Source organism: Notolepis coatsorum, assembly GCF_963971535.1.
Source record: "Notolepis coatsorum genome assembly, chromosome: 2".
Lineage (NCBI taxonomy): Eukaryota > Metazoa > Chordata > Actinopteri > Aulopiformes > Paralepididae > Notolepis > Notolepis coatsorum.
The window spans coordinates 73,660,490-73,684,482 of NC_140166.1; the positions used below are offsets into that span (position 1 = coordinate 73,660,490).

General features: G+C 41.6%; 1 protein-coding gene across 1 annotated transcript in view; it reads right to left on the bottom strand.

The window, feature by feature from the left end:
- The window catches only part of ahctf1 (AT hook containing transcription factor 1), a 127,592-nt gene that overhangs the window by 58,442 nt on the left and 45,157 nt on the right, over positions 1 to 23,993 (bottom strand). Inside the window, exons 5-13 of the mRNA XM_084308751.1 lie at positions 21,312 to 21,492; positions 19,830 to 20,040; positions 17,140 to 17,256; positions 16,703 to 16,787; positions 5,220 to 5,281; positions 3,962 to 4,053; positions 2,598 to 2,730; positions 2,247 to 2,428; positions 249 to 310 (exon numbers count right to left, since the gene is read on the bottom strand). Of these exons, the coding sequence (XP_084164877.1) occupies positions 249 to 310; positions 2,247 to 2,428; positions 2,598 to 2,730; positions 3,962 to 4,053; positions 5,220 to 5,281; positions 16,703 to 16,787; positions 17,140 to 17,256; positions 19,830 to 20,040; positions 21,312 to 21,492 (1,125 nt within the window). The remainder of the gene's footprint in view (positions 1 to 248; positions 311 to 2,246; positions 2,429 to 2,597; positions 2,731 to 3,961; positions 4,054 to 5,219; positions 5,282 to 16,702; positions 16,788 to 17,139; positions 17,257 to 19,829; positions 20,041 to 21,311; positions 21,493 to 23,993) is intronic.

Sequence of the window (23,993 nt, forward strand, 5' to 3'; positions counted from 1 at the left end):
CTTCTCCAGAGAGAGACAAGAAGATAGATACCAGTTTTCTCTCTGTGCGTTCAGTAGAAGTCCATCTGGCTGCACGTTAGCCTAGCTTAGCACAATGAATGGAAGCGGCCAGTGCCGGTTAGCCTAGGCATTGTCCAACTAACACCTCTCCCGAAGGTGAACCGGCACTGTCCTCCTCCATTCATTGTGCTCTAACCCAAAAAAAAGGCACATACACTCAATGGAGAGGATGGAAGCTGGAGACTGACCTCTTTCTGGAAGCCGGAGCAGGTTAAGTGCACAATGCCAGAGTTGAGTAAACAGGTAGCGTCTGTCACACGAAGGGGAGAAGAGTGTTATTGTGTTATATATCAAATCTAACATTTTACCATCTAATAAAAATACGTTCCTTTCAGTTGTAGTCATTATACGGTTGCTCAAAGAAAATGCCCTAGAGTTTTTGGACATTTTGCTGTGCAACACATTTAAAAATCCATTTATTTGGCATCAACAACCCTCTGACTTCATTTTCTAGAAACAGACAAATCTACAGATGACATCGGAGTGACATGAGACTAAATGCATGATAGATTTTGCCCCAGTGTGGCAATGTAGCCTACATGTGCAGTGTGGGTGAACGGAAACTAGATCTGTTCTTTTCATCACATAGATTTCTAGAAGTCCCTTTTCACTTTGATACAATAAAGATAACTTTCCATAGAACTCAAGAATAACTTTTTCTCAATAACTTTAGAAACAAAAGAAAATGATAAATGTAACTGAGGGGTACAATTCCCTGACTGTATTAATAAGTATGGTATCATTAAACCACTACCGTCTTATGTACATTACTACTGGCCATACAGTACACAGGTATCTCATGATGAACACTTCCCACAATGACTCGGTTCCACACAAAACTGGGTTTAAGTATTTATTAGCAGCAATGATAGTACATAATATACTTTACTTTGGATGCGCTTATAAGGCAAAGGAATGTGCGTAAGCAAATCAATAACGTATGTCCATTCTCATATTACGCAGGAGATAATAATACAACCTGAATCTTAGGAATTATATCTATGGTACTCTGGTAAGGTAGCGGGAGATACTAGTAGGGTTCCCACCGGTTGTAAGCCAGCAGGGGGAGGAAATGTTCGAATGCAAAGTCTGGATCAACGGGGACTCAATAAGCTCCTGCTATGGGAGGCGGTATATTACTCCCTGATCGGCAGACGAAAGCAGCAGCTGTAATCCCAGTATACGTGCAGCATAGGTGAAAGCCGGCCAGCCTCTCCAAGAGACGGGCTCGAGTGATGTTCCTCACGGGTAAATCCCACACAGTAGTGGGTGGTAGACGATTCTCCTCCGCTCCAACAGGACCAAAGCAATATAATAATAATCCAGCCGGAAAGGGGCTCTGCATTCACCGGTGTAGATTCTCCGGTGCGCGGTACTTCACATTAACTAGGTCGAACTTGATGTTATTCCACTAAGCTCTGACACTTTACTATCCTATTCGCACGCGGTTATAAGTGCTCTATTTAGATGCACGGTTGCTCACTTCACTTGGTCGTTGACTCGTGATGAAGGCTTTACGTTTGAGGGTAACACGTTTCTAGGTTAACTCGTTCGAGAGTAACTTGACTTTAGGCTAAGTGCTGCTGTCTCAATGCTCTATTTGGGGCCAAACGGGCCCTACTTCACCGCACGTTGTATCGTGGGTGAGGCTTCACTTGGGTAACTCGAACTACTTCTGTATTCACCTGCGCCATATTTATACGTTAGGCGAACAAACTAGTACCAGCTTTATTCCTGTCTCATATCCTTGCGCAGAGCCGTTCATGTCCAGGCAAGTCTGTGGCGGTGACTTTGAACCAGACCTTGGGGGTATGGCAGTGGCGCGGAGGGGACCGCTGTCCAATAGGAGAACGAAATATTATGGTCTGTACTAGGTTAAAGGGATATTCCGTGTATATGTACAAAGAATACACAAGGGATATCAGACGATATACAAATAGTATACATGGGATCTCAAGCAATAAATATATATATTCGGTTTAATCTGACCCTTTGTAACAATAAAGAAAGAAATGCATTGAGAGAAAAAAATTATAAATACATTGAGAGAAAGAAAGAAACACATGTTGACACAGACAGACAGGGGGAAACTCAGAAGGGAGAAAGCACAAGCTCTCCTGCATGCAAGACAAGTACACACTTGGTCCTGCATGCAAGTACACACAAGGCGCAGTGTGTTTACTTGCCGAAGTTGTACGTGGTAGGGTTGAAGAAGTGTTCAGGAGGGGGGCAGGTGACAGGCAGACCCCTGCTGAGGCTGCGCTCATGGACCAGTAAGTCCAGCAGGGGGCGAGGGGCCACGACCTTCACTACAGGGTCCAGGGACCACACAGCCAGGTAGGGACAGCTACACAGAGACTCCCCAGCTCTGGGAGGGAGAGAGAGAGAAAGATAAATGATGATAGACGAGGACAAACAAGGTAAATACAGGGTTACTATACATTTTTCAAATTCTAATTATTGTCTATATGAATCAAATCCCATGCCGCCACTGACTTGGAAAATAATTGATGAATATAAATGAATAAAAACTGTACCTCAGGGAGTCTGGCATCTGGGCGTGGTACCAGCGGTTGATGTCGAAGACACCGATGTAGGTGGAGGTACGGCCCTGTCCGTATGACTTCACCTGCCAGCTGAAGATGGACACACTGGTGTCTGGAGAGGCCACTGGGGTTGAAGGAAGAGACAGACAGACAGACAGACAGACAGACAGACAGACAGACAGACAGACAGACAGACAGACAGACAGACAGACAGACAGACAGACAGACAGACAGACAGACAGACAGACAGAGATTTTCTTTCAAGGTAATTAAAAAGGGGGAACTCCGCCCAATTTCTGAATTCACACATGTTATTTCTCTGGTCTAAGACAGTCCAAATATATTAGTCAACACGATCAACTCTCCCAAATACAAGTGTTAAAACTCAAACTTGTGATATCATCAGGTATAAAGTCTGAAGCTGCTCCATAGACAATGAACTGGGAACAACGGTGAAGATGACACAGAGCACCCTGGGCAAATGTTGAAAAATATCGATTGAATTCATTGACCAAATGGAAATAACACATTTTATTTCTTAATTTGGGTGGTGTTATCCTTTAAAACAACTGGGGGGGGGGGAAAACACACATAACACACAATATATATAAGTATAACAAATAGGGCTGTCTTAAATACTTCGAAGCTTCATTCGATGGGCATGGGATTCCAATATGAAAATAAAATGTGATTATTAAAAAATATATATACCGGTATATATATTATTTTTTTTGCAAAATCAACTCTGCCTCTCTTTGTTACGTAATTACAACAGCAATGCTGTTTGTTATTTAAGATGAGGTCGGACTCGGCACTGACAGATTTGTGTCAATTGTGCTGCTTTTATAAAGCCTCAAATGACTGCTTACAATATTTCATGAAAGCAAAGTGTTTTGTTTGTCTAAGATTTAAAAAGGTTTAAACTTTACAGCACTGACAAAGTTTAACAAAGTGCTGTACAAGTCACACAACATAAAAGGTTTTTAAAAAGAAATAAAATTTTATTAATAATATTTTTTCTTTTAATCTCGAAGCTTCGAATTAAAATAGAATCTCGGCCCCGAAGCTTCGAATTCCAAAAAAGAATCGAAGGTCAGCCCTAATAACAAGACAAAAAAAACTAAAATTGTAAATATTAAGGTATCCCATTTAGACCTAAAACACCTGCTAATAATGCATTATATAGCCTGCATATACACACACAAATGTGTTTCCCGGTTTCAATGGGTTAAGTACTGTTACAACAATGGATTTCACCTTGGCGGATATTAAAACAAATGTATTCTTCTCTTAGAAAATCTTAAATAAATCAAATATTCTGTACCAGAGCCAGGGGGGGGGGGGGGGGGGCTAACCTTCGTTCATGCTGTCGTCTCTGTCTGGGTGGGCGCGGAACTTCTCAATGGTCTGGCAGCTCAGCAGGCGTGTGCTGGTGGTGGCCTGGGCCCTGTTAGGTTAATTTCAGTTCAGTCCCATTTTGCCCATAACACATATTCATTCAGGTATATATTCATTGTGCACAATTCAATCTATAAAATGTAGTATACAGTTCAATGTAGGTAAAAAAAACGATTAAGGGTAGGTCCGGGATTTTGGACCACTTAGCCCCATTTCCTGTTTAACAATGTTGTTGATCGGTTAACTTGCGACCTTTCTCGGCACGATCCATGCCGTTTTTCATACCGGATAACTGCAGCTCCAGCTAGTTAGCCACAAAACTAATATAAAGTAGAGCCACGCTTCAGTCTGTACAAGCCCCAAAATACACACCGAAATATACTCCCATGGTGCATCCAAAGCAAAGCAGTTTGTTTTCGAGTAGTAAGTTGGACATTTACTTTACATCAACTGAGGAGGAGCTGGGTATCCGGTATTGAAGCACAACATTGATTGTGCTGAGAACGTCCAGTAACTTTTGAACCAAGTCAGATTTTTTTTTTTCAGATGTTTGATATTCCATACAGTTTTGCTATAGCTGGCCCTTAAAGTTTGCTCAAATGCTGTACTATTGCAACCACATTTGGTGGACATGTAGATATGACATCTGAGTGACTATGACAAATTCAGTGCCATTTGGCCAACAGGTGGCGCTGTAGCAGGATCATAAGTTCAAATGGCCATAATGCTTCTTTGCATATCTTGAGAACCGTTCATCCAATCAACTTCACACTTGGTGGGTGTATTGCTGAGGGCCCAAGTAAGTGCAGTGTCGATGTGAAGTCGATTAGATGGATGGTTCTCAAGAACACTGCAGGCAGAACTCCAAGCAACTGGCCCATTTATTATTACCTCTGTTTTAATTTTGAGCTATTTTATTCTTTTTTAAAAGTTTTTTTTTCTTTTTTTTTACTGTATTTTAAAATGTGCTTTCAATTATTATGATTGTCTGATGTCTTTATATTTATGAACACACTGACACTTGTGTATGTAACATCTCGACGGCACTGTAAATGAGTTTAATTACTCAGTGTATTATCGAGTATAAATAAAGATTGAATGAATGAATTTCAAACAGGCCGGTTTTGAACGCAACACTGCAAGCAGAACTTCTGGGGGCCAAGCAATCGGCCCGTTCGGAGCGGCCACTGCACCGGTTGTATCAATGCAACATACATGAGAGGGAAGGCAGCGGTGCCCAGCTCCTGACTGTAGCGCTCCTCACAGTACTCCAGACCCTGAGCCAAGAAAGAAAATAAGAAAGGTAGAGACAGATATACATATTCAGATAGATAAGATAGATATATTTATCAAAATATTTACTGTGGTGTTTTCCCCCCCCTCAAAAACACAATAATACTCATTCAAATATGCATTCCATTTCCCACTTTCTGTGCTGCAGGTTCACCAAGACATTTTGGAGCATCAACATGTGACATTTCTAGTAGAGTCTAGTTATAATTGATTGGCATGGAGTTATAATTGATTGGACCTAGAATCCATCCAATTCACTTTGCTATTATTGATACATCACTCCTGGAGTGGCCGTTTTTCCATTTACTGACATACAACACTGAAAATAGGGAATAACACGTTTGTTCAGTAGTAATTTGTGCTTGCTGCTCTGATTTAAAAATACAAAACCCAGCTGTCAGTCAGTTTGCGCAGAGAATGGCAATTACCGCTAAATGCACTAGTCACAAGAGAAGCTAGTCACTTCAGCAACAAGGTAATTCCCAATGGTGAACGAGACACGAGGCGGAATTGTCAAAGAATGATCCGACTCTATCCACTCACTAGGCCTACAAAGGCATGCGCCTCCAGAGGAAAGCTGTCCGCCACTGCCCACTACATTAGAATGCCATGAGAATTTAAAGTGTTATAGACATGTCCTCTATGAGAGCCACCTGGCACTCACTTGTCCTAATTTACTAACAAACACTATAGATTCAAGATCAAGATTCAAGAGTTTTATTTGTCACAGCATACAAGTATACAATGAAATGCGGGTGGTCTTGCCCGCAACGATGTGCAATACAGTGGTACAACATATAATAGAATCCAATCAAAAACAACATTGTGCAATAACAGGTAACAGGTAACATGGTGCGACATCTCGGTATCTGTACATAGTTATTTACAGAGCATATAGGACATGCTAGGTAGCTTTGATAGTGCAATACACTGTTTCTGTTGCTATACTAATTTAAAGTGGCCTTTCCTTTTGGCCATAAGTGTGGTTGTGTGCGGCATGAGTGTGTGCCCGCTCATGTTAAAGTGTTAAAGTGGCTGCTAGTGTGTGAGCGTGCTCAGCGTGCGTGTCGTGTGTGCTCATGTGTGCTTGTGTGTGGATAGTTCAGTGTTCTGTGGCACTCAATGTTCATTGTTCAAGGCTCTGATGGCCTGGGGGAAGAAGCTGAGCCTAAGCCTCTCTGTCCTAGTAGCTGGGGTTCGCAGGCGTCTGCCTGACCTCAGCAGCTGGAACAGGCTGTTATTGGGGTGGTGGGGGTCTTTCATTATTCTGCAGGCTCTGGATTTGCACCTCTTGTTGTATAGAACCTGCAGGGGAGGTAGTGCAATACCTGTGGTACGCTCGGCTGAGCGCACCACTCTCTGTAGGGCCTTCTTGTCCTGTGCCGTGCTGTTTCCATACCAGGCAGTGATGTTTCCGGTCAAGATGCTCTCTACAGCTCCTGAGTAGAAGGACTGTCTGGAGTATCTTCCCCGATACTCTGAACTTCCTTAACTGTCTCAGGTGGTAGAGGCGCTGCTTCGCCTTCTTTACGACTGTGTCTATGTGTGTTGACCATGTCAGATCCTCTGAGATGTGGACCCCCAGGTACTTAAAGCTGCTCACCCTGTCCACGGTAGCCCCGTTAATCATCAGTGGTGTGTGTGTCTCCTGCTGTCCTCTACTATAATCCACGATCAGCTCCTTGGTTTTACCAATGTTCAGGAGCAGGCTGTTGTCCTGGCACCAGCGTTCCAGTACCTCAACCTCCTCCCGGTAGGCCTTCTCGTCGTTGTCCGAGATCAGCCCCACCACCACTGTGTCATCTGCAAACTTCACTATGGAGTTGGAGCTGAACTTGGCCACACAGTCATGTGTGTAGAGTGAGTACAGCAGGGGGCTCAGAACACAGCCCTGGGGGGACCCGATGCTCAGGGTGATGATGTTGGAGGTCTGACCCCCCACTCAACACTTTGATGAACATTGTTACTAAGCTGATAAGAGTTGTACCCTTCCTGCTGTCTTGTTGTACAAAACTTGTAAGTCGCTTTGGATAAAAGCGTCAGCTAAATGACAAAATGTAAAATGTAAATGTATGACAACTAATTGATAATAGACAAGCATGTGTTTTGTTGTAGAAAATGTTTTTGTAACAGTAAAATGATGGTATAGTATACTGTTGTGAGATGTTGAAGGATGACACATGGAACAATAGGATGATTGAGCAACATTTTAAGTGTCCAGAAGAACACCCTGGGAACTAGGGGAAGAGGATTGCTAATTGCTCCTTATGAGCAGGTTGGCACCTTGCATGGTTGCCGCCGCCATCGGTATGTGAATGTGTGAGTGAATGGGTCAAATGTGAGGAACAAATTGTAAAGCGCTTTGGATAAAAGCGCTATATAAATGCAGCCATTTACCATTTACCAAGAGGAGGTTATGAGAGCCAGCAAAGGGACGATCCCTTCCGGTGACCTTCACACCGTGTTCTTTTTAGGAATGCGGTCATGGGTACCATGGCCAGTACAACGGAGAGAGCCGGGTGTCTCAAGACTATAAGAATCTTGTTGATCGTGTTTACTGCAGAAGCAAACTCTGATTCTGCATAACAGACGTTTGTATCTCCGTGTCTTTAAGTTGAATAAAGTTACGTAAATCGAGTCCAGTCTCCGTCTGAACTTTCTATCTCTCTTGATTACATAGAAAGTGTTCTCCTCTACAGTTCCTTATGCTCTCAGCTAGCATATTAAAAAGGCAAAACTTATTTTTACCAAATACTTTTGGAATTGGCAATGGACAAATAAACAATTGGTATGATCTCAATAACGAGCATGATGTACAATCCTTATAACTCTTTTTTGCAGTGTGCATATCTTTTGTAGGTTGGTTTTATATGCATTTCCCCACAATATGACAAGTAGGGTACAATGAGTGTGCAATACAGAGTGTCTGTGATTTCTGATTTAAGATGCATTTTGTTTTACCCAGAATTCCCAAGCTTCTCGCAAACTTTGGGCATAGATATTTTATGTGGTTTTCCAGCAGAGTTTGTGGTCTATTACCACTTTCAGTGACCAGCAGGGGGCGCACATTTAGTGCTTGAATGCCCACCATCCACTTCAATGTTAGCATTAATATCGCCTAATCTATGTTTTAAATTATGGCTATGTGTCTAATCTGCCCGTCGCATTATCAATGACTCATTTCCAGTCAACATTGTCGAAGCGGATTGTTTTTTTATCGGTTCATTTCCGTTTTATAGCATTTTGAAAAGCCCTCGTTTTCACACAAAAAATAAAAAGATTCCATGATAATCGCCCTGTACTGTAATATTCTAGAACGTTGTAATTTTTCAGCCTATTTATGAATCGTTTTCAAATAAACGCTCGATTATCGATAGTATATGTGTACGTGTGCACGCTGGTGCCGTGCGCTGAAAATCGATTCTCTCAGTTCCTGATCGCTCTTACAGTCAAACAGCCATATCACATTATAGGGGAAAAGCTTATATCTCCGTGGAAACGGGTCTGATTATCCTAAGACTGGTAAAATAGATTCCTTACCCGAGATCAGATGGTATCCAAATGGATTATTCCAATTCCTGATCGCCATTCCAAAAATCGATCCTTTTATTGATCCCACGCATATACTGTAAAACATATTACACGCTGTGCTGAGGGTCCAGAATGAAGCTGATCGGCTCCGGTTACATGCGTGAGAAGTCAAATGTGGATTCCGGAGTTTTTTTTCCTCATGCATTTTCATTGAGTACAATCCCAAAGGGTGCATTACCATCTGGGAGACGATAGGGGGTAGGGCTGGGCGATATGGCCTAAATATGATATCACGATATTTTCTGACCTTTCGGCGATACACGATACGCATCACGATGTTTTTCTTTTTTTCCCCCAAACAATTCATTATGAGGCTTACCAAGACAGTATTTGAGTTTGCAAGCTAACATTAAAGACAAAATAAAATACCCATGCATTTAGCATTTTTATATTATATATTAGATTTAGATTATTGGATTATTAGATTATATATTGCATATATTTAGCAATAGCAATTTAGCAATAGAGATATTATATGATTTAGATACGAAATATGATGAATTGAAAATGGGGGACCCTGATGTAAACAAGACGAAAGTCTTTCTCTGGTCTGCATCCTCCAGTCCACTGTTGACTGTTGTTGTATTGAGCTGTACTGTATTGTACCTATGCTGCAATCTGTTAATAACGTTTATATTCATTCAGTCGGCAAACAGAATCAGTTTGATTGACAGTCGCGTCTGCCAATTACGTCACATCGCTTGCACCCGCCCTGCTGTTCTTAGCACCAATCGGCAAGCGCGTATGAATTTTTTACTTCCGCTATTGGAGAGCTCAATGAAAACAACAATGGCAGCGGTAGCTCGCCGCGGCCGACTTTTACCTTTTAGCTCTGCAGAATGACTAAACGACTGGAGGCATAATGATTTTACTGTAACGGATGTTATAATAAAAGCATTTCCATACATCTGTCTGATTGAAAACGTTATTAACAGACCGCAGAATGGGCACAACGGAGTCAGCACGGGCTGAGATATGAACGGCTAATGCTGGCTATATCTAGGTCGACCTCGGTCGTTGCTATGTAAATACGCTGATGTTATTGAAAGTGTAACTATATAACGTCAATGCCACAAAACGAATGCCTTTGTTATCATAAGTAGTAACTTTTGATGCAGTAGTGTGTGTGGGGCGGCGCTGTTCAAAAGTGTCAACGTGTGGACCAGATTGACGCAACACAAGCCTCTTGGGCAAAACATCACGATATCCACGATACGTTTAAAAAGTGTATCGTTAATGAACTGTACCCAATATTTATATAATATCGTCATATCGCCCAGCCCTAATAGGGGGTGCTTTTTTCACATTCACACTAGATTATCGATAGTATATGTGTACTTATGCACGCTATAGAGGCGGGCTGAAAAATCTATTTCCTCATCAGCGATCACAGCCACACACAGCATAGGGCAAACGCTTATATCTCCGTGAAAAAGATTATTCCAATTCCTGATCGCCATACCAAATATAATATAATACGCTTATTGATTACAGTGTTTGTACCGTAAATACATAATCGTCGCTGTTCTGAGGGCCGGCGATCACTTTGTCTCTTCAGATGCCTTGACGGAAAAATTTAATTAGCAAACTAACCACACCCCCTGCATCAATCTGAGCTGATGGGGTGCAGTTACACAGGGAAAGACGATAGGGGCGGTATCTTCCCAATTGAGCTCAGAGAGACTCTGCAGCACTAACCCGAGGCTCGATTATGAATTCAAATAGCAAATAAAAACAATTGTCGTGGCTGGCACTCAAAGTGTTAAGAGACCCAAAAACTTGATTTCATATACTCTATCGATTTTGACATTTTCAATTTCCAGATGGAGTTCTGTATTTATTTCACGATTTCCAAATAGCATGAATTTGGTTTTATTCAGATTGAATGATAGCTTGTTTGTATCAAACCAGCATTTTAATTTGTACAATTCCTTCTTTGCCACCTTTAAAAGCTGCTGCAGGTCATCCCCATAACATAAAATATTTGTGTCATCTGCAAAGACAACCAATTTAAATATTTCAGACACTTTACAGATATCATTAATGTATAATATGAACAATTTGGGTCCCAACACTGACCACTGTGGGACACCACAGGTAATATTTAAGCACCTTGACTAGTTCTGGCCCATTTGAACAAATTGCTGTCTATTACTAATATAGCGACCCCTCTGACACCATACCTGCCCATCTTTTTAAGTAGAATCTCATGATCTATTGTGTCTAATGGTTTTTTAAGGTCAATGAATATACCCAGTGCATATTTCTTTCTCTCTATACATCTTATTTGCTCTACTAGCTCCATTATTTAATGCCATGGAAGTAGATCTAGCTGTTCTGAAACCATACTGACTATCCATTTATAGTTGATGTTTTTCAATGAATTTGGCCAGTCTTTCATAGTGCAGCTTTAAATAGGGGGATACATTTGGCAATAAAAAATATTTCTGGAAATGTTCCCGTTTTGAATGACAGATTAAATTATGTGAGTCAATGGATCCCTCAATTTTATTCTTTACCAGGGCAGGGTCATATCAATGTGTCTCCATCTGTCGAAGTTTTGTTCATACATTTGTTTACCATATCAGTAATAAATTATTTTCCTATAGTTCCCAAATATATTGAGTCAGTGATTCTCTCTCCACAGTCCTCAGCAAATCTCTTTCCAGTGCCATTTATTTATTTAGCTAGTTTTGGCCCCACATTAACAGAAAAATTATTAAATCCATCCACCACCTCATAAATCAAATTTGAATCTCGTTTATTTACAGAGCGCAGGCGTGTGACATCATCCACTCCACAGTTGCGGGACTTCAAACAAAACACTCTGATGCATTTATTTTTTATCAATGGGGACTTCAACCATGTCAAACTCAATAATATACTGACTAACTTCACCCAGTATGTCACCTGCAAAACCAGGGGAAACAAAACACTGGACCTGCTGTCTGCTAATCCCCCCCTCAACCATTCAGACCACAATCTTGTGAAGTTTGTATCTACATACAGGACTATCATCAAGAGACAGCCACCTACCACCAGGTCATCCCACAATGGTCTGATGATGTTGAGGAGTTAAGGGAGTGTTTCAGAGGGTCCACAGAGAAGACATTGATGGACTATCCGACTGCATTACAGACTACATTCAATTCTGCGAGGAGAGCATCGTACCAACCAAAAAGGTATGCTGCTTTCCAAACAATAAACACTAGATTAATAAGGACATTAAACACCTGCTAAACAGGAAAAAAAGGGCCTTCATGGCAGGGGACACAGAGCAGGCCAAGGCTGTCCAAAATTCTCCAGCACCTTCAACACCCTCCAGCCCACACAGCTAGCGGAGAAGCTCACAGTGATGCAGCTGGAGCACGGCAAAATTAGTCTGTGCGATGAATGAATTTACTGCAGTAGCACCCGTGCAATAGACGTTCGGTTAATATCGATACTCTTATTATGAATCCTGTGGTAAGTCTCATTTGCGCCTAAGCGCAGCTCCGGCAGCCCAACAACAACAGCGTGTGTAGACGTTACAGCATAGCTCCAGAGTGCGCTTTTGCTACCAGGAAATAAGTCCCTGCCTTTTTTCCCCGCAACGCGTCCAATGCATCTAACATGCTTTGCATCCTCACCAAAACTAGCTGCTAACGGTAACTAAGCTAAGCCAGCTCAGAGAAAACGGTTTCATTAGTGAGTAAAGGGAGGGGGGGGGGGGGGAGCCTCAACCTCTCTCTGTCCCTCTCTCTCTACGTTTAACACAATGGCGCCCGACCACGGAGATCTCCGTGTTTCGAATCCAACGGTTGAGGACCAACCACGGACATGTCCGTGGCAAGGTTGTTTTGGCTTTTATTCCATTTTAATAACCTACTCGATGTCACCGAGCAGCACTGCAGAAGTACCCTACTCTTTGAATTCGAAAAAATTCATTACCGGCCAGATCCTCTTAGGGGCGCTATCTCGATAATGCAGTGTTCCCTGTGGCAGAAGTTGTCTTGTTTTTTCTGGAACTCCAATGTCGTTTTCTGCTAACATGAAGCGATGCCTATAGCCTGTAGCTTGGAATACGTTTTGGGACGCGGATTTCAGTGTGCAGTAAAGGAATATATCATCAGCCGATGGACATATCGATCTACCAGATGGCGATCGATAACTGGGAAATCCTTTGGGGGATCCAAAATGGCGTTTTTCACGTAAATTACATGCTGATCAGGGCTTGTTATGATAGCCATCCACCCGGTCAGCGAATGTGGCTACTGAGGCTAACGCGGTTATTGGTAATCAATAATCAGAAACGACGTCCCCTGCCCCCCCCCCTCCCCCCTTTCATGCATTCATGGTGGACCATCATACCGATCATATGCAGTTTGAGTTTTAACTGTAGCTTCTGTATATCCGAAATGCCATTGGATTTAACGTTAGTAGTAGGGATGCCCCGATCAATCGGCCACCGATCGTTATCGGCCGATAATCAGTATAAATATGCGATCAGTGATAATGCTTTATTTTCGCCGATCGTCAAAACAGATCTCACTCGCTGAGTTCTGTCTCAGACACCGGGAGCTGCACACAGTGCTGCGCGTCTGCTCCTCCTCCAGCTCCTCCCGCACGCATGTAAACACGGGTCTAGTCTAGTCTAGTGGGACGGGACCTCCATGAGCTAACGTTAGCTACCGTTACAAAATGACCCAGTCAACTATTCACTTTTAGTTTAATACATGATGAGGCATTGTCTAACTGAACGGTATCTAGCCGGCTAGCTACTGATAGCTCCTGATATCAACAAATGCTCCAGCAATAGTCTAGTTATCTAGTACTAGTGTATGATACCTCTGTTAACTCACGTTAGCTTAGCTCACTGTTCAAAACGAAATGTCCCATTCAACTAAATAGTTCACTGAGGCGTTGTCTTAACGTTATATTTCCGGCTAGCAGTAGCTACAGACAGCTCCTGATATCAATGTCTTATAACACTCATTCGATGCATATTCGAAGCCCGGCTTGCGTCGCAGTCACTAACGGGGATAGCTGAGGGAGTAGGGTATATCTGCAGAGCCTAGGGTAAATCTGCAGAGCCGAATGTGATTTGATCAGAGTATACACACAGACAGTGGAGATAGCGAGCATTTTGACTTGTTGCGTGGTGGCGTTGTCTCGCAGATAATACAAGTACAAGTACAAGTCTAATTATATAATATATATATTTTATAAAAAAAAATATATATATATATATATAATTTTTTTTTTTTTTTTTTTATTAATCAAAAACGATCGGTATCGGATCGGTATCGGCCGATATGGCTCAAGACGATCGGTGATCGGTATCGGTGGCAAAAAACGTGATCGGGGCATCCCTAGTTAGTAGCTTAGGGGCCTGTATCTCGCCTTCCAGGAAATATACTAGTCCAAATCCCTTAACGCTTATATTCAAGACGCTATAAAATGAGAACGTATTGATGAAAAAAATCATTCTTTAAGCCATTTTGAAGGGACGGTTTATGGTGTCAATTGACAATGAGAATAGACAGATAGCAATACTATAAAGTATAGATTTAGCTCTACAAACAGCCCCACGGACTATGCAAGTCTTTATGAAATGCTGGCCGTCTAGAGTGATTTTAGATGGATCCAAGTGGCCGCGAAAGTGTTAATGATTTTAAGTAGCAACACGTTAAAACACTATAAAAACAAACTGGATAGTTGATGATAATAAACATTAGCTGAAATATTATGTTTGGAAAGACCAGATGAGGTCAGAGGAGTTTTTACTGAGGATGGCCAGATATTGTTAATATTTAAACATAAAAAATATAATAAATAATAAATGTATACATGCAACATAAAAAAAATTTAGGAACGGTTTGGGAGAGGGAGGTAGGGAGGGGTTTTAGGGTGTGTGTTCCCAAAAATGTTACTTAGTTATTTCAAGTCTAAAGCTCAATATATCAAAACGTGGCACTTTACAGTGAACAGGATTTGTATTAAAAACAATAGATTGTTTGTCATTTAAATGTCTGAAAGAGCAATTTTTTTTTCAAATTATATTTGTTACCTTTTTTGAGTTGATCTAAATGTTACTGATTGTGTTAAATGGGCATATGATATTGTGTCATATCGATCACAGGCACCTGCATCGTATCGTATCATGGCAGACTTTGTGATATCGGCAAATATCGTATCATTGTCCAAAGAATCAATATCGTATCGTATGGTGTAGGGCTGTCTTAAATACTTCGAAGCTTCGTTCGATGGGCATGGGAAAATAAAATTTGCATATATATAAATATTTTTTTTTTATCTATTTTTTTTTGCAAAATCAACTGCCTCTCTTTGTTAACTACAACAAGCAATGCCGTTTGTTATTTAAGATGAGGTCGGACACTGCACTGACATTTTTGTGTTCATTGTGCTGCTTTTATAAAGCCTCAAATGACGGCTTACAATATTTCATGAAAGCAAAGTGTTTCGTTTGTCTAAGATTTAAAAAGGTTTAAACTTTACAGCACTGACTATTCTCTATAGTATTTTTTATAGTGTCCCGTCCCATATAAAAACATGTCTTAATAAAAAATTAAGTCGAATTCTGCCTTTGTCTCTATTACTACATATAAATATTTATATAATTGTTTGCTTTATAGACAAAGGTTGCAACATAATTATGTAATGTAATGTTGTTGGCTGTGTAATGGAGAGCAGCCGCCCAGGCAGCACAGCTCCCGACTCATTCATTTAATTAATTAATCCAATCCACTTTATTTATAGAGCACATTTAAAAACAACAAAGTTGGCCAAAGTGCTATACAAGTCTCACAATGTGATTAAATAAATTAAAAAAAAAAAACGAATTATTATTTTTTTTTATTTTTATCTCGAAGCTTCAAATTAAAATCGAATCTCGTCCCCGAAGCTTCGAATGCCAAAACAAAATTCGTAGGTCAGCCCTAGTATGGTGATGAAACTGGTGATTCCAAGTCCATACATCCAACACCAAATCCCATAATTCCTTACACACAACGTGTCTGGCTGTGTGACGTCAACTTGTCAACATGAAAATGACAGCACCAGGATAGCTTAGCACAATAGCTTAACAGACATTGTCGCTTTTGGGATTTGGCACAAACCCATTTATTATTTACAAAAATATACAATAAGGACTATGGCCATACAATGCCTGGTCATACAGCATTATTCAATATACACAACTATATTAAAACAACTACTAGCCACATCGTTACTAGAGAAACTACTATAACAAGTTGACGCTTGACGCCGCTGTCGGACGTCAGGTGGAACAGGAAGTGAAGAAGTCACTGGCTCAGGTTAAATCAAATTAAGCCTGTAGCTACATCAGGTACAAACAATGGAGCGCCACTTAGTGACCAAACATGGCACTGCAACTAAATAACAACACAGATATACAATAGGCACATTTGTGACTATTACAAATATATACGGTAACATGTTTTATACTCATGCTACAAGATTTTGGCCTGTGCTACAAAACTATCAACCTCTGTAGCACCAGTGCTATGTGCAAAAAAAGTTTAACGTACAGCCCTGTGCTATGATGCCTGAATTTCCCCAAGGGGATCAATAAAGGAATATCTTAACCATTGTTTCTTCCAACATGTAGGAAAAATGGGCATACTAAACAGTCCGTGATAGGCCTCTATTGTAACTGCAAGATTCAGTTGAGGGATTTCACCAACCGTACAACCTATTGGGTTAGTAGTATTTCACTAGATATTGGGTTAGTATTCCACTAGGCAGGTAGGTGGTAATAAACGGGAACTTGATTACTTATCCCTACTACTGACCTCGTAGAGGATTTTCCCTGATGCCACACACTTCCTCTCGCTGAAGGCCAGCTGCAGCAGGCGGAGGCTCACCACATCCCCCTCCCTGGAGAGAGACAGAGAGAGACAGGCTCGTAATCTAATCCAGAGCCATTTGCTGTCATTTCCTGCAACTTAGAAAACATAATTTCAATTAAATAGCAAACACAGGGGTAAGTTCCAAATAAGTTATTTATGTAAGTACAGTGTATACGGTTGCACAATAGTTTAACGTGGAAAACAGACACACGCATACATGGTGGTGCTGGCACATTTGTCATAGTGGCGCTGCGCCCCTATACCATTGTTTAGGGAAAGCCCTGTAATATACCTGGGCAGGCTGGCTAAGTAGAGCCTATGTATGGGAAACACTGGTGGATTCCAATAAAGCTTTTCCTCTGTGTGTGTGTTGTACTCACAGGTCCTGAGCAGACTGTATAGCCCAGAGGTAGCAGCAGTTCCTGGGGTCGTTCTCTGGCTCCTGGAAGGTAAAGGCGTGCACAGGCACCTTGCCGCCCTCCAGTTGAGAGTGGTACCTACACACACAGTCACACACACAATTATATCTCCTTGTAGGTGGGATGTGAAAAAGTAGGACTGTCCTTTCTTCAAAGTCAATTGGAGACCAATCAGCCTATAGGGTCTAAGGTGAGCAGGATGTTTCAGCTTACTACAGCTTACTAAAGTGCAGAGCCCCATGACTGGTTTTAATTAACAAAGAAAAGTCAAAGATTTTGAGGAGGTTGGTGGCAGCTCCCATTTCAACGTGACTGAAGCGGGATGCCCGATCACGTTTTTTGCCACCGATACCGATCACAGATCTTCTATGAGCCATATCGGCCGATACCGATTGTTTTTGGTTTTGTTATAGCAGCTGGCACTGGCAGTATTATACTGTAGGTCTAACAGGCATTCTCAAAGTCCGGACTCCGGACTAAATGATCTAATCTAATCTTAGAATTAAGGGATGCAGCGATCCGACTTTTTCATACCCAATCCAGCTATTTTAGTGAATATCGGCCAATATAGATCGCTGGCCGATCGATCGGGGCATCCCTAATTAACTCAATGGCCGCCAAACAACGATTATACGTGTTTGGCCGACAACCGTTGAACACCAACCACGTATATATATGTTATTTGATCACGGACTCGGGGTTAACATGGGGAATCATCCTGAGAATGCCAAAGTGCAATACCGGCCGCATCCAGCTAGACGGCGTTATCGAGCACCCTTTGTAACCTTGTATCTTGGCCTGTGGAACGGCCAAATGTCTCTGGTTTTATTTTTCCTTGTCGGGCGAGGCGAACGGTTCTCCCAGTTCCATTGAAGCGCATCAAATATCCCCGATCCATATGTTGTGGTGGATTATGCCGTGGACCAAATGGACATTGGATGTACCAGATGGCGATCAAACAATTGGAATATTATTTTTGGAAAACTCCCGATCACAGGTAAGGATGATTTGACGTCAATTTTAGCTTGATCCTGCAATGCTTTTATACCGATCGGGCTGATAAGCGTTTTTAGTGTTCAATACGAATGCCGTTACTGACAATAAAATAATCATAAACGACCTTTCCCCCCTTTTCATGCATTCATGATGGAACATAATACCTATGATATAGATTTGATTTCAGAATAATAGCGTGTAGAGGCAAGAAACGGCAACGTCTATAGTGAAATTGACGTATACGGCTATAACTCAGCATTTCAGGAATTACCCTAGACCGCTCTAAAACCATACTTATATTCACCACGGTATAACACGGGAACGTATGGATGGGAAAAAAATATTCTTTTTCACATATTGAACGATAGATAGGTGATGTCAAATGGGCCATAGTATTGTATCCATAGCTATAATATAAAATATAGTTATAGCTCTACAAACAAGGTGATGCACTCCTATCTTTTAAAGCGTGGCAGTGCTAGAGCGGGGCCCCATCTAATTCCCGGCGGTCAATGAGTTAAGATGGCCCAATAAACTGTTGTTGATAAGTGTATTGCCCTAAGCTAACTGCCCTCAGAGCTATCAGGCCTGAGAAATCATACAGATTGGAAAAACATTTTGACTATGGTCAAATAGGACATACAAATATGGACAGCCGCACCATGTTCGATTTAGCAAGCAACTGACATTTTAACCTCTTAGGCCCTAGCCATATTTTCAGAACATTTGCCTAAAAGTACATACCCAAGTAAATGGAAGATTGCTCCACTTCTACAAGGCACATTTGCATGTTCTATTGTTCTAGGGACATCTACAGTGTGGACCTCAGGGAATGTATTCCCAGTATCAGAAATATTGTGTCTGTTACTATGCTTGAGTAAATTGTAATGAACCAAAAGGAGAATATCAATTATTATTAGGGTTTTTTCCCCATCTTTGAGGGTGAATAACACCATGCTAACATTGACCAAAAGTGAAAAATGCCACTGAGCTCATTCAGTACCTTCTTGAGATCAAGCGTACAAAACATTTTAAGCAAATGAATAAAGGGCAGATGATTTACAGGTTTTTTTGAAGATACAGTACTGAATTTTGCCATCCGGACACATGCTATTTGAAATATGAATATAGAATATCAGGCCTTATTATGGCCAAGTCATACATCTATGGATCGGCCCAAATCCCCTCCAATGGCAGAGTTAAATCTGGATTTGGTACCATTGGTCGACTCCAAAGGAGTTTAGTTTACAAAGACAGTACAGACGCTGATGAGCCTTTTTAATACTGTCATCAGCTAATTTTACAATATGGTGATTTATATGATTTATTGTAGTTTTATGAAATGTAAACGTCCATCGAAAGCCCTGGGTCTCCTCTTTCTTAGGACTACAACGATTTCATGACGGCTTCCTTTATTTCTGTCTAAATCATCCGGTTTCCGGTGCAATGCGTGGAGATTTTATCATCATTTTCAATCATTAACACTTAAAATCATTGGTAAACAAACGTAGTGCTGAAAATATACACACTGACTGCTGTTACACTGATACTCGGCTCAATTTGGTGGTATCACATGAAACACATTGCTTCATATTCAAGCTAAACTAAAACTTGTAAATCCATGTCATTTCATGGTGACTGTTTAAATGACTCACTCTTTCTTGAGCGTCTTCATGTTCCAGAGCTGCAGGTATCCGTCAGAGAAGCCCACAGCCAGCTGGTTGGTCCTGGGGAGGTACTGCAGGGCTGTGGCCGCCGTGTCGCTGGGGCCGTTCAGCTGGAGACACAGGTGCCTGCCCTGGCTCCTCCCCGCCTCCCGCATCCGGGGGATCTCCGCCGGGGACTTGGTCGTCACCACCTCTAGGGCTGGGAGAGGAGAGAGGAAGGGTCACATAGAGAGAAAGACGAGAGGGGCTAACGGCCTGGGGGGGGGGGGGGGGGGGGGGAGTAGTGGTGATTCCACACTTTCACTACAGAAGGTTAACCTGTCACTACCACTACAAAGGGTTAACCTTTCACTACCACACTACAGAAGGTTAACCTTTGACTACCACACTACAAAGGGTTAACACTTTCACCACCACACCACAGGTTAACCTTTCACTACCACACCACAGGTTAACCTTTCACTACCACACGACAGAAGGTTAACCTTTCACTACCACACTACAGAAGGCTAACCTTTCACTACCACACTACAGAAGGTTAACCTTTCACTACCACACTACAGAAGGTTAACCTTTCACTACCACACTACAGAAGGCTAACCTTTCACTACCACACTACAGAATGTTAACCTTTCACTACCACACTACAGAAGGCTAACCTTTCACTACCACACTACAGAAGGTTAACCTTTCACTACCACACTACAGAAGGTTAACCTTTCACTACCACACTACAGAAGGTTAACCTTTTACTACCACACTACAGAAGGTTAACCTTTCACTACCACACTACAAAGAGTAAGATTCAATATCAATTCGATTAGACTTGATGGTGCTGGTTTCAAGGGGTCAGCAACTGCCATTGTTGTCAAAATATGTCAATTGTTTAGCTGATTTTCTGACAGTTGGGCAGAAACCCAGCGCTGGGCAAACTAGAGACATCTGCAGGCCGTCAGCACGCCAGGAATAACACTTAGTGAAAACCTTCACACATCCACTGAGAAAAAGACTGATTCAAAGATTTATCTTGGGATTTTTTTAAGAATGTAAACAATTCAATATTTATTATTTTCATGTAGTAGCCATAGTAGTGAAGCAGGACTTGTATGACCTGGAACAGTAGGAATATCTAGGTGGGTGGTGGTGGTTATGACCTGGAGCAGTAGGGATAAATCTAGGTGGATGGGTGGTCACATCTCACTGCACTTTTACGTTGCATTTCCGATTGATTTACTTTGCACATTTTAGCATTTAATTGCTCAATGTCATTAATTGTGTGAAAATGTATAAACAAATAATCTTCATTTAAAAAGCAGTAATTTATCCTTGTAATTGTTAGGATTTCCTTTGGCATAAAGATATTGAATATTTACTTCAAAATGCATCGGGGGGAACCCTATTACCAAACCAAACAATAGTTATACAGCCTTACGTATGACCCAGAAACACACACAAACACACAGTCCTCACCAGAGGGTTCCCATTCACTCTGGCTGCAGGCCAGATCGTCCAGGCAGAGGTCGAGCAGCAGCACATGGCCCAGGTCAGTTACCACGGCAGCGATGCCAAAGAACCAGCGCAAGCTCTGGTGGAGGTGCTGTGTGGAGGCACTGGCACCACCGTAGCTCACCAGCGGCTCAATGGCCGTGACCTGGAAGGGGGGGGGGGGGGGGGGGGCACAGATCAGGTGGTTCCTCAACTCAAAAACATTAACTCCACTTGGAGGCATGACTTTGACTATATAGATTGTTATTTGTGCAGAGCGCCTTATTCACATTATTCTGCTGGAGAGGGAGAGCCTCTCTGAATGGCATGTGTGTGAGACTGTGAGGTCACATAATAGGTCAAACCTCTCATGGTGCGTTATGTGGCAACCTGAAACCTTTAGCTTCAGCAAACAGACATCTGAGCAGGTATTGACATGAATAAGCTCCTGAATTCCTGGTAAATATCAATGAGTGTTTTTTCCAATTTGCATATTCATAGATCCTTGCATTCTATGAGAGTAAAGTGTAGAGATGCTGCTAAGCCAGTTTTAGTATTTTACTGAACAATTTGGTAGAAAAAACCTTTGTACAAAAATGTATATTAAATATATTTGTAAAGGTTTAAAAATACACCTGGAGGGGATCTTTACCCACATTCATGCTTTTAGCTTATTTTCTAAAAAGAAAAGGAAAGTCAGATCCCATTAGTATTGTATCTTTACTGAGACAATCACAGGCTGAAATGGTGATGGAGACACCGGAGAGAAGGTTCTGGTGGGACTTGATCCCAGGCCAGCCCGGTGTATATGTGGCTGAAACACAACACTAGCTTTAGGTGGTATGAATGATCAATGTCCTTTCTACACATCCATGACTGGGCAATTTCCCAGATGACCATCGATATCAAATAAAAAAACGCAAATGTAAATGTTGGCATTCGACTAAGAGGTTGGCAGTCGACTACGGCTCCTTTCGATCGATTAGTCGACTATTCAGGGTCAGCCCTACTAGAGTCACAATATTGTACCATCACAGTATTGTGATATATAGGGCGATTTATTTTATTATTTTCAACTGCAAATTATGTCTCCAACAGAAACATTTTTACAAGATAAGGTTTTCAGTCTGTTCACCTCGTTCTTCCCCCCCAGACCTAGTTCATATGGGTGTCAACTCTGTCTATTATGAGACAAGATAGATGAGGACATATAGAACCTGGTGCTCTGAAATGTTGCATCCAACCTGTAACGTTACACCAATTGGAAGTGGTCAGCTATGGGAGCACTAGCATGCAGCATCTCGTGTACCGCTATCTTCTTCTGTCACTCAGCGGAAATGTAAACAGAAGCCCATAGGCTGCCTGGAGCGGATTGGAAATGCAGTTATCTTAAATACTTAAATACAACTGCAATAGCCCCAACTTTGAGGAAAGGTGAAGAAATATTGGAGGAAATTGTGTCTGTAGTTCACTAGTGAGTGATGTCATCCAGCGGATGTCATCTAGTCTCAACACATTAGTACGTTTTATGTCCCGAGTATCGCGTGTCCTCCTCACACAACAGAGCGATAGGATTCAGGTTAAAAATATTTAATGGAATTTCAATGTGAATTGATAACTGATTCATTGATATTATACGACAGTGATGTTTACTTCATTTAAAAGCTTTTCAATTTCCCCCCAGAAGCCCAAGGGTGGGGCACTTTGGGAAGCATGGTCTTAATTAGTGCTGTCAGGCGATTAAAAAAATGTATCTAATTAATTACAGGATTTGTAATTAATTAATCGCATTTTAATCGCATAACCATTTTATGCCTGATATTCTATATTCTATAACCATATTTCAAATAGCATGTGTCCGGATGGCAGAATTCAGTACTGTATCTACAAAACCTTCTGTTTAATCATCTTCCATATATTAACACTTTAAGTGCCGAAAACGTGTTTAGGCGTCCTTCCCCGCCATGCTCAAGTTGCCGAGGACGCCGTAACTCATCTTTAATATCAATATTTCAAAAATCTGTGATCGGAATCATATTTTCCATCCGCAGCCTTCACACACAGTTCTGAGCTCCTCTCAATCCTCTAGCGGTTCAAGAGCGCCATCTGGTGGCCGATCGGCAGAAGCGCCAAACAGGAAGTTATGTGGATGAAGTGCTGATCGTCCATATTACTTCCGGGCACTCTCTATAGGTCCCGGGACTCGATCTCGACACAATACATAGCGATCCGTTGCCAATAACTCGATAAACAACATGATTTGGACGTATATACTATTATACAACCTGGAAATAGATCACGTATTTCTACATCCCATAATAGGAATATTTCAGTTCCACGCTCATCGTCCAACGGCGCGAGGAAGATACGGTAAGATCCAGCGTTATTTTTGAACGTGTTCGATATAAACTGCTCTGATGATCATATCACCCACACTAGATGAATGATATAACGCTGCCCACGGAATTATAAACGATCCCCCGCCCATCCGGTCATCATCAGATGATACGTAGAAACTTCTAGAAGTACGTCCAATTGAAATTTTTGATCTCGCACAGATTCCTACCAAACTGTATTTCATCATCAATATAATGCATTTGGGGCTATAAATCACGTTCTGGAGAAAGCTGCAGAAAGAGATGAAAACATACTTATACTTTAGACCAT